This window comes from Festucalex cinctus, chromosome 21 (assembly GCF_051991245.1).
Source record: "Festucalex cinctus isolate MCC-2025b chromosome 21, RoL_Fcin_1.0, whole genome shotgun sequence".
NCBI lineage: Eukaryota > Metazoa > Chordata > Actinopteri > Syngnathiformes > Syngnathidae > Festucalex > Festucalex cinctus.
Window position 1 is genome coordinate 4,427,974 of NC_135431.1, and position 10,505 is coordinate 4,438,478.

Consider the following 10,505-nt stretch of genomic DNA (forward strand, 5'->3'; position numbering starts at 1 on the left):
ATGACTGAGTTTTACTCCATTGACAGGACTTTGTAGGCAGCGATTGGTTGTTTCAAAGTGCTTTATAGATCAAATTGAATTGAGTTGAGATATGAGTGTTTTGAGTTACGAGCATAGACCAAATTCTCGCTGCCTGGGAGCCGGTTCTGTCAAATCTAGCCTGCCAGCAGCTTCTCTCCTGCAAGGACTCGATTCCCAAAGAGTCGTTCAAAAACTCAATTCGTTCGCGAACGTCACATTAACTATTGATCTCCAACGCCACAGAACTTTATTTTGGTGAAGTTTTTGACTTACCGCGTCCCGCCCCGATAGTGGGTTGGACTTTGCAAGGTGTGACGCGCGGACTTGCGGCAGTGGGGTCGTCGTCACTTCGATCGGCCTCCCAAGCATGGACGTTTCGGTCGCGCTGTTCCCGCTGACCTCCAGCTCCGTGCTGGGCTCCGTGCTGGTGCTCCTCCTCGCCTATTTGGCGTGGGCGTCGGCCTCCAGCTCGCCGGAGCCTCGGCGGAAGCAGCCTCCGGGTCCCAGGCCGCTGCCGCTGCTCGGGAACTTGCTCCAGCTCAACCTGCACGAACCGCACGGGACCCTCCTGGAGGTGAGAGACGATCGTGCGCGCGCACGCGCACACACACATATACACGCACGCATTCACACGGCACGTAGCTACACGTTTGACTTTTTTAGTTTTAACAATTAGGGATGTTCATGCCACTTTTTAAAAGACCAGTACAAGTCGAATACGAGCTAGTCACAGTACTTACTACTTTTATTATATATATCAACAACCCCACAAACAACCCCCCCCCCCCTCAAAAAACAAACAAACAATGACAACTCATTTGAATAATTGGCCTATAGCTACATCCCAATGTAGTATTTTTCCTTAAAATTGCATAAAATTAATGACTATTCTAATTTTTAGCTCCTGGTCGTGAAATGGCCACAAGAGGGCGGCCAATACTGCTATCAACCGCAGTTGCACGTACCGATAATGGAAATAATAAGACTTCCAATTTGAGCACTTGTGGACTCTACACCCTTTGGGTGTCCTTCCAACACCCCCAGTTAAAGATTAGCAACTGTAATGGTGAACGAGTCACACACAGCAATTTCCAGCTCAAGCGACACTTGCAAAAAAAAAAAAAAGTACACCAAGCATAATATAAACCAGGGGTGGGCAAACACGGTCCTCGAGGGCCAGAGTCCTGCAGGTTTTGGATGTTTCTCTTCTCCAACACAGCTGATATTTTATCATTTTACCAGCAAGCGCTGCTTCATCCTGATAACGACCCTGTTAATTGGAGTCAGCTGTGTTGGAGCAGGTAAACATCCAAAACCTGCAGGACTCCGCAACTCCGGCTCTCGAGGAACGATCAGTCCAGTGTTTTGTTTTTGTTTGCTCATCATGTTGTGTCCTTTTCATTTGGACCCCCACCTTCTTTGGTCCAAGATGTCGAAGAAGTACGGCCAAGTGTTCACCTTCCACATGGGCCCCAAAAAGGTGGTTGTTCTGGCCGGATACAAGACAGTGAAGGAGGCCCTGGTCCAGCACGCCGAAGAGTTTGGAGAACGACAACCTCTGGAAGGCCACAAGGTGGAGCACGGTAAACACGCACGCACGCTGCAAATGATAAAGAGCACAGGATGTGAATGAAATCGGTTTTTGCGCACCCGAGGCATCACTTGGACCAACGGAGACTCGTGGAAGGAGATGCGTCGCTTCGCTCTGAGCAACCTGAGAGACTTCGGGATGGGGAAGAAGGCGTGCGAGGACAAGATCATCGAGGAATGTCAGCACCTCTTGGAAGTCTTCAAGGAGTTCAGAGGTTCCGCACATGCAACTTTGACAACACATCAGCATCATAACAAACATGCAGAAAATATTAAAAGTAGTGTTGTTCCAATGCCGTTTTTTTGGCCCCTGATACGGATACCCAGAGCTTTGCAGTATCGACCGATACCATACCAATACTTAAGGTTTTTTTTTCCCTCAACATGAAAAAGCTATCTTGCCATTGGTCCAGAGCACTCAAGGACCAATAGGATATCTTAGATCGGCATGCAGGTAACACGTCACATACCAATGAAGGTAGTGCACGAGCACGAAATCCTATATTAGTGTTGGAATTAATGGTATCGGCATGTTACTTATGAGTACTCACCGATACCGATACCACTGTTTTTATGCAGTATCGACACCTCTGCCGATACCAGTATCGGAACAAAACTAATTAAAAGCACACCAGATTCAACTAAATGTACTGCTACCGCCCATCTTTTGTTTACATTAAGGAGAGGAGATTTCACCAGGTGGCGCAAATTCCCCATCCAAACACTGACGATTGACAGCTTATATAAGACTTCGGGAGATATTGCGTGTGAATGCTGAAAATGCGCATCAACATTGACATAATGTCTTCTAGTGTTTTGAAAAATATGAATGCTTGGAACGAGAAAAATAATAGCACGTGAAGTGTGGATTTTTGGAACATGTCGAAGTTGGAATGGTTTGAATAGGTCGAGAAATGTAGAAGTAGTTGAAGGACAAAAAAAAATGACAATAAGAAACCGTAGAATAACGTGAATGCAGTTGTGCTGGTGCCTTGTGATGAAATCTTCTTCCATGGTGCCGATTATCGTTTCAGGTGAAGCGTTCGACACCCAGCAGCCGCTCAGCTACGCCGTGTCCAACATCATCTGCTCGCTGGTGTTCGGCAGCCGGTTCCAGTACGACGACCCCGACTTCAGGGCCATGGTCAAGCGCATATGTAGAAACTTTCATCTCTTGGGCAGCGCATCCTTGCAGGTAGATCGAACGCCGTCCATTTCCATGTTAATGACCCCGACCAGATGCGCTTTTTCCTCAGTTGTACAACATGTTCCCGTGGCTCGGCATGTTGTTCTCCTCGGCGAAGGACGAGCTCCGCGGTCATGTGATGGCCAACCGGAAGCAGGCCACGGAACTGATCCAGGGTCTGAAGGAGACTCTGGACCCGCAGAGCAGCCGAGGCTTGGTGGACGCCTTCCTCATCCGACAGCAGCAACTGGAGGTTGGATGGCTGTATTGAGAATCACTCGCTATTCGCTAGATCAGAGTTCCATGAGATTGTGCCTGGAGATTGAATGATTCCCATCAAAGCCAACAGTGAGGCTCCATTTGTGCGCAGGACTCCGGCGACGTGGGCCACTACCACAATTTGAACCTTCTGGCGACCATCGTCAACCTGTTTGCAGCAGGCACAGAAACCACCTCCACCACGCTCAGGTGGGCGCTCCTCCTCATGGCCAAGCATCCCGACGTGCAAGGTAACACGAGTAGAAGTGCCTTTTTTTCTTTAATCCAAGCCTAAAATTCAATGTTGGCTTATTTGAACTGTGACCTCATTCCCTCTTTGTTTTCTTGTGAGCCCGCAGAGAAGGTCCAAGCGGAGCTGAAACGGGTGATCGGCGATCGGCGGGTTCAGGTGGAGGACCGCAAAAACTTGCCCTTCACCGACGCCGTCATCCACGAGACGCAGAGGCTGGCCAACATCGTTCCCATGGCAATCCCTCATCGGACCAGCCAGGACGTCACATTCCGGGGCTACTTCATCAAGAAGGTCAGCATATTTTTTTTTTAGGATCTGAAATCATTCTTGAAGCGGTGATATACCACCAGAAAAAGTTTCCATCAAAAACGAAATCTCAGAATTCACTTTATAGGGTTTGTAAAGAAGTCCAGATTTGCTGTCAATTTTCTATGATGAGGCCTGATTTGATATGCAGCCATGATAATGAAAGACAACTTTCTATTACTCAAAGGTAGTGAGTAAAAGTAGCTAAAAAAATGGTCAGAAAAATGAATACTCAAGTACGTATACCAGAAAAAGTGTTGTATCCAAATATTGGTAGTTGTTGACTTCCCACCACAGCTGAACGTCTCCCCCACCCTCGCAGGGCACGATCGTGTACCCTCTCCTGACGTCCGTCCTGCATGACGAGCGCGAGTGGGAGAAGCCGCTCTCCTTCCATCCCCAACATTTCCTGGACAAGGACGGAAAGTTCGTCAAGTCCGACGCCTTCTTGCCCTTCTCGGCAGGTGCGTCTAACAATGGGAACTTTGCGTTGGTTCTGCAAAGAGAGTAAGTCATGCCCTAAATATTTTCGCTGATGGCAACGCCCTCTGCTGGATGAATCACAGGTCGCAGGGCTTGCCCGGGAGAGAGCCTGGCCCGCATGGAGCTCTTCATCTTCTTTGCCACACTGTTGCAGCACTTCCGCTTCCGGCCACCCCCGGGAGTCACAGAGGACGAGCTGGACTTGACCCCCTGCGAGGGGGGCACGCTCTGCCCTGCCCCGCACAAGCTTTGCGCCATCTCCGTTGCCCGCTAGCCAGCCAGCGAACAGACATGACCGTTTTTTTGTTTTGTTTTTCCAGTCGATTTTTTTTTTTAATCCATAACTCTGCAGTCTTTGAAAATATTTAAATGTCAAGTCGATGCTAGCAGTGTATATTGTATAGAGTTTACCGAAAATTGTGCTCGAGAATGACAGTGAATAAAAATGAGTTAACAAATTTGTAAAGTGTGGTCATTTTGGATACATTCCTTGACAATTACTCTTACATAATAATATAAAACATTTTACATCATTTAAGATTGTGTTTATAAACCTATATTGACAAACAGACATTCTTAAACATTTCTAATAAATTATAGTACAATCTGAAAGAATATTAATTGCATGACATTATCATTAAAACTGTTCAGCTACAAACCAATAACAAAATATTGTTAGATTTGGGTGGGAAAATGCAAGAGAGCAAAGTGAAATATGAGTAAGGAGTCCGGACCAAATGTGCACAAACCAAATGCCGTTTTGTCACTATAATAAACATGCTGTAAAAATGCATGTGGTCCACCTACTTTATGTGCCCAGTCCATCCTATTGAGCTGAAGCAGCCGTGTTAGGTGGTCAGAATGTTGTCAAGATTGTTTATAAAGTCCTTAATCACAAACGAGTATTATTAAAATTAACAAGTTGCCTTAAATATGCCGAATGGACTTACATGATTGTTTTGATGCCGGCCAAACTGACGTCTTGAACGGCTTGTCTTGTTTTGTGGTTGGTTTGAGAACCTCAACTTGAGCTGTAGAAAACAGATAGGATATTAATAATGGAATGGCATTTCTGTTATTATACTTGTGTACCTCGCTAAAAAAAAAAAAAAAAAAAAACCCACAGAAAGGGTGCACAGGTGGTGCCAACATCCATTTGTGGCAGGCCTAAAAGTTTACTGGAAACTATTTTGTGAATTAGCATATGTACGGCTTTGCTAGCATACAGCCAGACAGTACCAGCTAGCATCAGTTACACTTGTACTGTATGTATATTGACTTACCTTTTCACAAAAGGCACGTCAAATGTGCACACAAGGTAATATTCAACACTGTCATAATAATGTTTTCAAAAATGAAGATCGTAGCAATTACTATTTCATGCTATGGTGACGTTTTTGTCTTATCGCGTCCCGCCCCACTAGTGGGTTGGACTTTCCCAAGTGTCACACGAAGACGGTGCGGCAGTGGGGTGGTCACGTGCTCACTTGGCCTCCCAGGTATGGATGTTTCGGTCGCTTTGTTCCCGCTGACCTCCAGCTCCGTGCTGGGCTCCGTGCTGGTGCTGCTCCTCGCCTACGTGGTCTGGTCGTCGGCCTCCAGCACGCCGGAGCCTCGGCGGCAGGAGCCTCCGGGTCCCAGGCCGCTCCCGCTCCTCGGGAACTTGCTCCATCTCAACCTGCACGGACCGCACTGGACCCTCCTGGAAGTGAGAGACTATCCGGCGTGCATGCACTTATTCACACGTAGGACTTTTCGCAGTTAGTTTCAATTAGGAATGTTCATGCCACTTTTTTTCCCCAGACCAGTTTCAGTCAAATATAGCAAGATAGTCCTCAACCTCTAGTAGCCTACTACTTTTTTGATACATAGGTCAAAGTACTTGTGCAGTGGGCGTGAAGGGTGGTGGTCAACCTCCTCCACCTACAGCAGCTCTGGAATAACTTCTACAGAGAGGAGGGACACTCCAATCACATTTTCTGCTCCTCTCACTATCCTCAGTCGGGCTTTTTTTTTTTTTTTTAATCTGACACACTGCTGCTGGAACACCACGTTGATATGCAGTATGTCGGAACGCCCTCAACCATGCCCCTGAAGAAGGTTCTAAGGACGTTGGAGGGGAAGGAAACCGGTCTCAATTTCTTTAGGAAATGCATTCTCTCTGATACTTGAAATAACAAGACTTCCAATTTGTGCCCTTCTGGACTCTGCTCCGGTTCCGCCCTTTTAGTGTCATTCCAACAACCCCAGTTGAAGATTAGCAACAGTAATGGTTAACGAGTCACAACAATTTCCAGCTCAAGCGACACTTCCAAAAAAAGTACGCCAAGCATAATATAAACACAATATTATTATAACAATTGTTTGTCAGTTTTGGATTATTTGTACGCTCGTGTCCTTGTGGGATTAACTCATTCACTCCCAAAAACGTATACGTTTTTTAGGTTTTTGTTTGCTAGAGTTTTTGTATGAAGGCTTTGATGCAGTTTCTGGCCTGAAGTGGTCGCTTAAAGCGATAGTAGTTATTACAAAAAAAAAAGTGTGCTTCATCTGTTTCATGAATGAAACTTTTTTTTGTAATAACTACCATCGCTTTAAGCTTCCACTTCAGGTCAGAAACTGCATCAAAGCCTTCATACAAAAACTCTAGCAAACAAAAACCTAAAAAACGTATAAATACGTCTTTGGGAGTGAATGAGTTAATAATAATCAGGGGATGTCGTCAACCGTTGGCGTGCGAAACCCTTTTGAGTCTCTTTTCCTAAGAGCTATATTTATGCATTTGAGTTGACTTGACCTGATATTGACTTTCAATCAGTCCAATGTTTGTTTTCCTTGTTTGCTCATCATGTTGTGTCCTTTTCATTTGGACCCCCACCCTCTTTGGTCCAAGATGTCGAAGAAGTACGGCCAAGTGTTCACCTTCCACATGGGCCCCAAAAAGGTGGTTGTTCTGGCCGGTTACAAGACAGTGAAGGAGGCCCTGGTCCAGCACGCCGAAGAGTTTGGAGAACGGCAACCTCTGGAAGGCCATAAGATGGAACACGGTAAACAAACGCGCACACTGCAGTGATAACGAGCACAGGAAGTGAAATTAAATCGTTTCGCTCACCCGAGGCATCATTTGGACCAACGGAGACTCGTGGAAGGAGATGCGTCGCTTCGCACTGAGCAGCCTGAAAGACTTCGGGATGGGAAAGAAGACGTGCGAGGACAAGATCGTCGAGGAATGTCAGCACCTCTTGGAAGTCTTCAAGAATTTCAGAGGTGCCGCACATGCAACCTCGACAACACATCAGCATCATAACACGCACACAGAAAATATTAAAAGCACACCAGGTTGATTCAAGTGTACTGCTACTTTTGTGGGGACAAATTCCCCATACAAACACTGACGATTGACATCTGCTGATATACATAACTTCTGAAGATATTGCGTGTAATGCTGAAAATGCGCATCAACATTGACAAAGTTTTCTTGTGTCCTGTAGTGATGTTTTCTGTCATGGTACCAGTTAAATGTGGGAGTTGAGGCAATTTTAATGATCCCAAGGTGAATTGGCCCAAGAGTTTAATCTGTCATACACTTTGTTTGAAATTAATGGGGATTTTTTGGGGAGAAAAATGTTGAATTGTGGGAAAAATATGAATGCTTGGAATGAGAAAAATAATAGCACGTGAAGTGTGGATTTTTGGAACATGTCGAAGTTGGAATGGTTTGAATAGGTCGAGAAATGTAGAAGTAGTTGAAGGACAAAAAACGGCGGTATAAGAAAACGTAGAATAACATTGAATGCCGCCTTGTGGTGAAGTCTTCTTTCATGGTGCCGATTATCGTTTCAGGTGAAGCGTTCGACACCCAGCAGCCGCTCAACTACGCCGTGTCCAACATCATCTGCTCGCTGGTGTTCGGCGACAGGTTCCAGTACGACGACCCCGCCTTCACGGCCATGGTCAAGCGCATATGCAGGATCTTTCAGCTCTTGGGCAGCGCATCCTTGCAGGTAGATCGAACGCCGTCCATTTCCATGTAAACTCATTAACTCCCAGCCATTTTCATGTACTATTGCTATAAAAACATGGAACCTACCAAAAGAAAAATGTGTCTCTTCTTTCATCAGGGGGAAAAAAAAAAAAAAAAAGCAAAAAAAGTACGGTATATTTTTTTACCAGTTTTTATGTTTTGTAGCAATTAGCATTAGAATTAGCTAAGTTTCATCATTATTCACAAACCTGTTGAAAATACTGGGAAAAAGAGCTTGTTGCAACATGGACCTGGTTGATCTCTTATACTTTGCTGTTAATTTTTTATTTTTTTTGTGGTAATAACTAACATCGCTTTAAGCGACCACTTCAGGTCAGAAACTGCATTGAAGCCTTCATACAAAAACTAGCAAACAAAAACCTAAAAAAACGTATAAATACGTTTTTGGGAGTGAATGAGTTAATGACCCCGACCAGATGCATTTCACAGATGAGCTTTTTCCTCAGTTGTACAACATGTTCCCGTGGCTCGGCATGTGGCTCTCCTCGGCGAAGGACGAGCTCCGCGGTCATGTGATGGCCAACCAGAAGCAGGCCACGGAACTGATCCAGGGTCTGAAGGAGACTCTGGACCCGCAGAGCAGCCGAGGCTTGGTGGACGCCTTCCTCATCCGACAGCAGCAACTGGAGGTACTATAGCCCAGGTGGCAAATCCTGCTCCTTTAAATTCCCCTCTTCACGTGGTCATGTAAGCCAGTGCAGCCATTGAAAAGGAGGGACACTGGATCAGGAAGTGAGGTGGAAGCTTGTCAGAGAATCAGCTGCAGTTGTCCATTTGTGTTGTTTGTCAATTTATGAAAGAATACATCGTACCAATCTTGTCTCTTGCCCTTCCCTCCTTGAGACGAATACTAGACTTCTGATAACTAGCCTATTCAGTATCAAGTTTACTTTCTTGCTTACCTTACCAGCTCAGAGTATTGCTACACTCGAGCTACAGGTATGGTGGCTGTTTTGAGAAATCACTTCCTATCCTCTAGATCGGAGTTCTATGACTTGTGCCTGGAGATTGAATGATTCCCAACAAAGCTAACGTTGAGCTTTCATTTGTGCGCAGGACTCCGGCGACGTGGGCCACTACCACAATTTGAACCTTCTGGCGACCATCATCAACCTGTTTACGGCAGGCACAGAAAGCACCTCCACCACGCTCAGGTGGGCGCTCCTCCTCATGGCCAAGTATCCCGACGTGCAAGGTAACACGAGCAGAAGTGCCTTTTTTCTTTGAATCCAAGCCTAAAATTGAACGTTGACTTATTTGAAGTTTTGCCTCCTTCCTCCTTTATTCTTTGTGCTCTTGTGAAACCGCAGAGAAGGTCCAAGCGGAGCTGAAACGGGTGATCGGCGATCGCCAGATTCAGGTGGAGGACCGCAAAAACTTGCCCTTCACCGACGCCGTCGTCCACGAGACGCAGAGGCTGTGCGACGTCACTCCCACGGCAATCCCTCATCGGACCAGCCAGGACGTCACATTCCGGGGCTACTTCCTCAAGAAGGTCAGCATTTTTTTTTTTTTTGGGGGGGGGATCATCTGAAATCATTCTTGAAGCGGTGATATCCCACCAGAAAAAGTTTCCATCAAAAATGAAATCTCAGAATTTACTTTATAGGGTTTGTAAAGAAGTCCAGATTTGCTGTCAATTTTCTATGATGAGGCCTGATTTGATATGCAGCCATGATAATGAAAAACAACTTTCTATTACTCAAAGGTAGTGAGTAAAAGTAGCTAAAAAACTGGTCAGAAAAATGAATACTCAAGTACGTATACCAGAAAAAATGCTGTATCCAAATATTGGTAGTTGTTGACTTCCCACCACAGCTGAACGTCTCCCCCACCCTCGCAGGGCACGATCGTGTACCCTCTCCTGACGTCCGTCCTGCATGACGAGCGCGAGTGGGAGAAGCCGCTCTCCTTCCATCCCCAACATTTCCTGGACAAGGACGGAAAGTTCGTCAAGTCCGACGCCTTCTTGCCCTTCTCGGCAGGTGCGTATAACAATGGGAAATTTGCGTTGGTTCTGCAAAGAGAGCAAGTCATGCCCTAAATATTTTCGCTGATGGCAACTCCCTCTGCTGGATGAATCACAGGTCGCAGGGCTTGCCCGGGAGAGAGCCTGGCCCGCATGGAGCTCTTCATCTTCTTTGCCACACTGTTGCAGCACTTCCGCTTCCGGCCACCCCCGGGAGTCACAGAGGACGAGCTGGACTTGACCCCCTGCGTTGGCGGCACACTGTGCCCCGCGCCGCACAAGCTTTGCGCCATCTCCGTTGCCCGCTAGCCAGCCAGCGAACAGACATGACCGTTTTTTTTTGGGGGGGGGGGGACAATCATTTGCCTGGATTATTTTTGATCACACTAATAAC

At 46.3% G+C, this 10,505-nt stretch overlaps 2 protein-coding genes and 1 long non-coding RNA gene across 3 annotated transcripts; 2 read left to right on the forward strand and 1 right to left on the reverse strand.

The window, feature by feature from the left end:
* The first annotated feature begins 298 nt into the window (after positions 1 to 298).
* On the forward strand, positions 299 to 4,557 carry LOC144010687 (cytochrome P450 2K4-like). The gene is made up of 9 exons (XM_077511114.1): positions 299 to 595; positions 1,451 to 1,604; positions 1,677 to 1,826; positions 2,646 to 2,806; positions 2,868 to 3,050; positions 3,168 to 3,306; positions 3,415 to 3,599; positions 3,937 to 4,078; positions 4,181 to 4,557. Exons 1-9 carry the CDS (start codon positions 389 to 391, stop codon positions 4,369 to 4,371), a joined length of 1,512 nt encoding a protein of 503 aa, XP_077367240.1. The 5' UTR covers positions 299 to 388; the 3' UTR covers positions 4,372 to 4,557.
* On the reverse strand, positions 1,565 to 5,549 carry LOC144010696 (uncharacterized). Its single transcript, XR_013281288.1, has 3 exons — positions 5,381 to 5,549; positions 5,048 to 5,128; positions 1,565 to 1,621 (listed from the first exon to the last, which is right to left on the reverse strand). It is a non-coding gene; the product is annotated as an uncharacterized LOC144010696 (long non-coding RNA).
* Positions 5,371 to 10,449, forward strand: LOC144010684 (cytochrome P450 2K4-like). The gene is made up of 9 exons (XM_077511110.1): positions 5,371 to 5,805; positions 6,991 to 7,144; positions 7,215 to 7,364; positions 7,941 to 8,101; positions 8,589 to 8,771; positions 9,199 to 9,337; positions 9,453 to 9,637; positions 9,986 to 10,127; positions 10,230 to 10,449. Exons 1-9 carry the CDS (start codon positions 5,440 to 5,442, stop codon positions 10,418 to 10,420), a joined length of 1,671 nt encoding a protein of 556 aa, XP_077367236.1. The 5' UTR covers positions 5,371 to 5,439; the 3' UTR covers positions 10,421 to 10,449.
* The last annotated feature ends 56 nt before the right edge of the window (positions 10,450 to 10,505 follow it).

Excerpts from the sequence above, each read along its gene's own strand:
- LOC144010687 (XM_077511114.1), top strand. The coding sequence starts at position 389 with ATGGACGTTTCGGTCGCGCTGTTCCCGCTGACCTCCAGCTCCGTGCTG. Across the intron at positions 1,605-1,676 it reads AGGCCACAAGGTGGAGCACG|GCATCACTTGGACCAACGGA; the intron begins GTAAACACGCAC and ends TGCGCACCCGAG. Across the intron at positions 4,079-4,180 it reads CTTCTTGCCCTTCTCGGCAG|GTCGCAGGGCTTGCCCGGGA; the intron begins GTGCGTCTAACA and ends GATGAATCACAG.
- LOC144010684 (XM_077511110.1), top strand. The coding sequence starts at position 5,440 with ATGTTTTCAAAAATGAAGATCGTAGCAATTACTATTTCATGCTATGGT. Across the intron at positions 8,102-8,588 it reads TGGGCAGCGCATCCTTGCAG|TTGTACAACATGTTCCCGTG; the intron begins GTAGATCGAACG and ends CTTTTTCCTCAG. Across the intron at positions 8,772-9,198 it reads TCCGACAGCAGCAACTGGAG|GACTCCGGCGACGTGGGCCA; the intron begins GTACTATAGCCC and ends ATTTGTGCGCAG.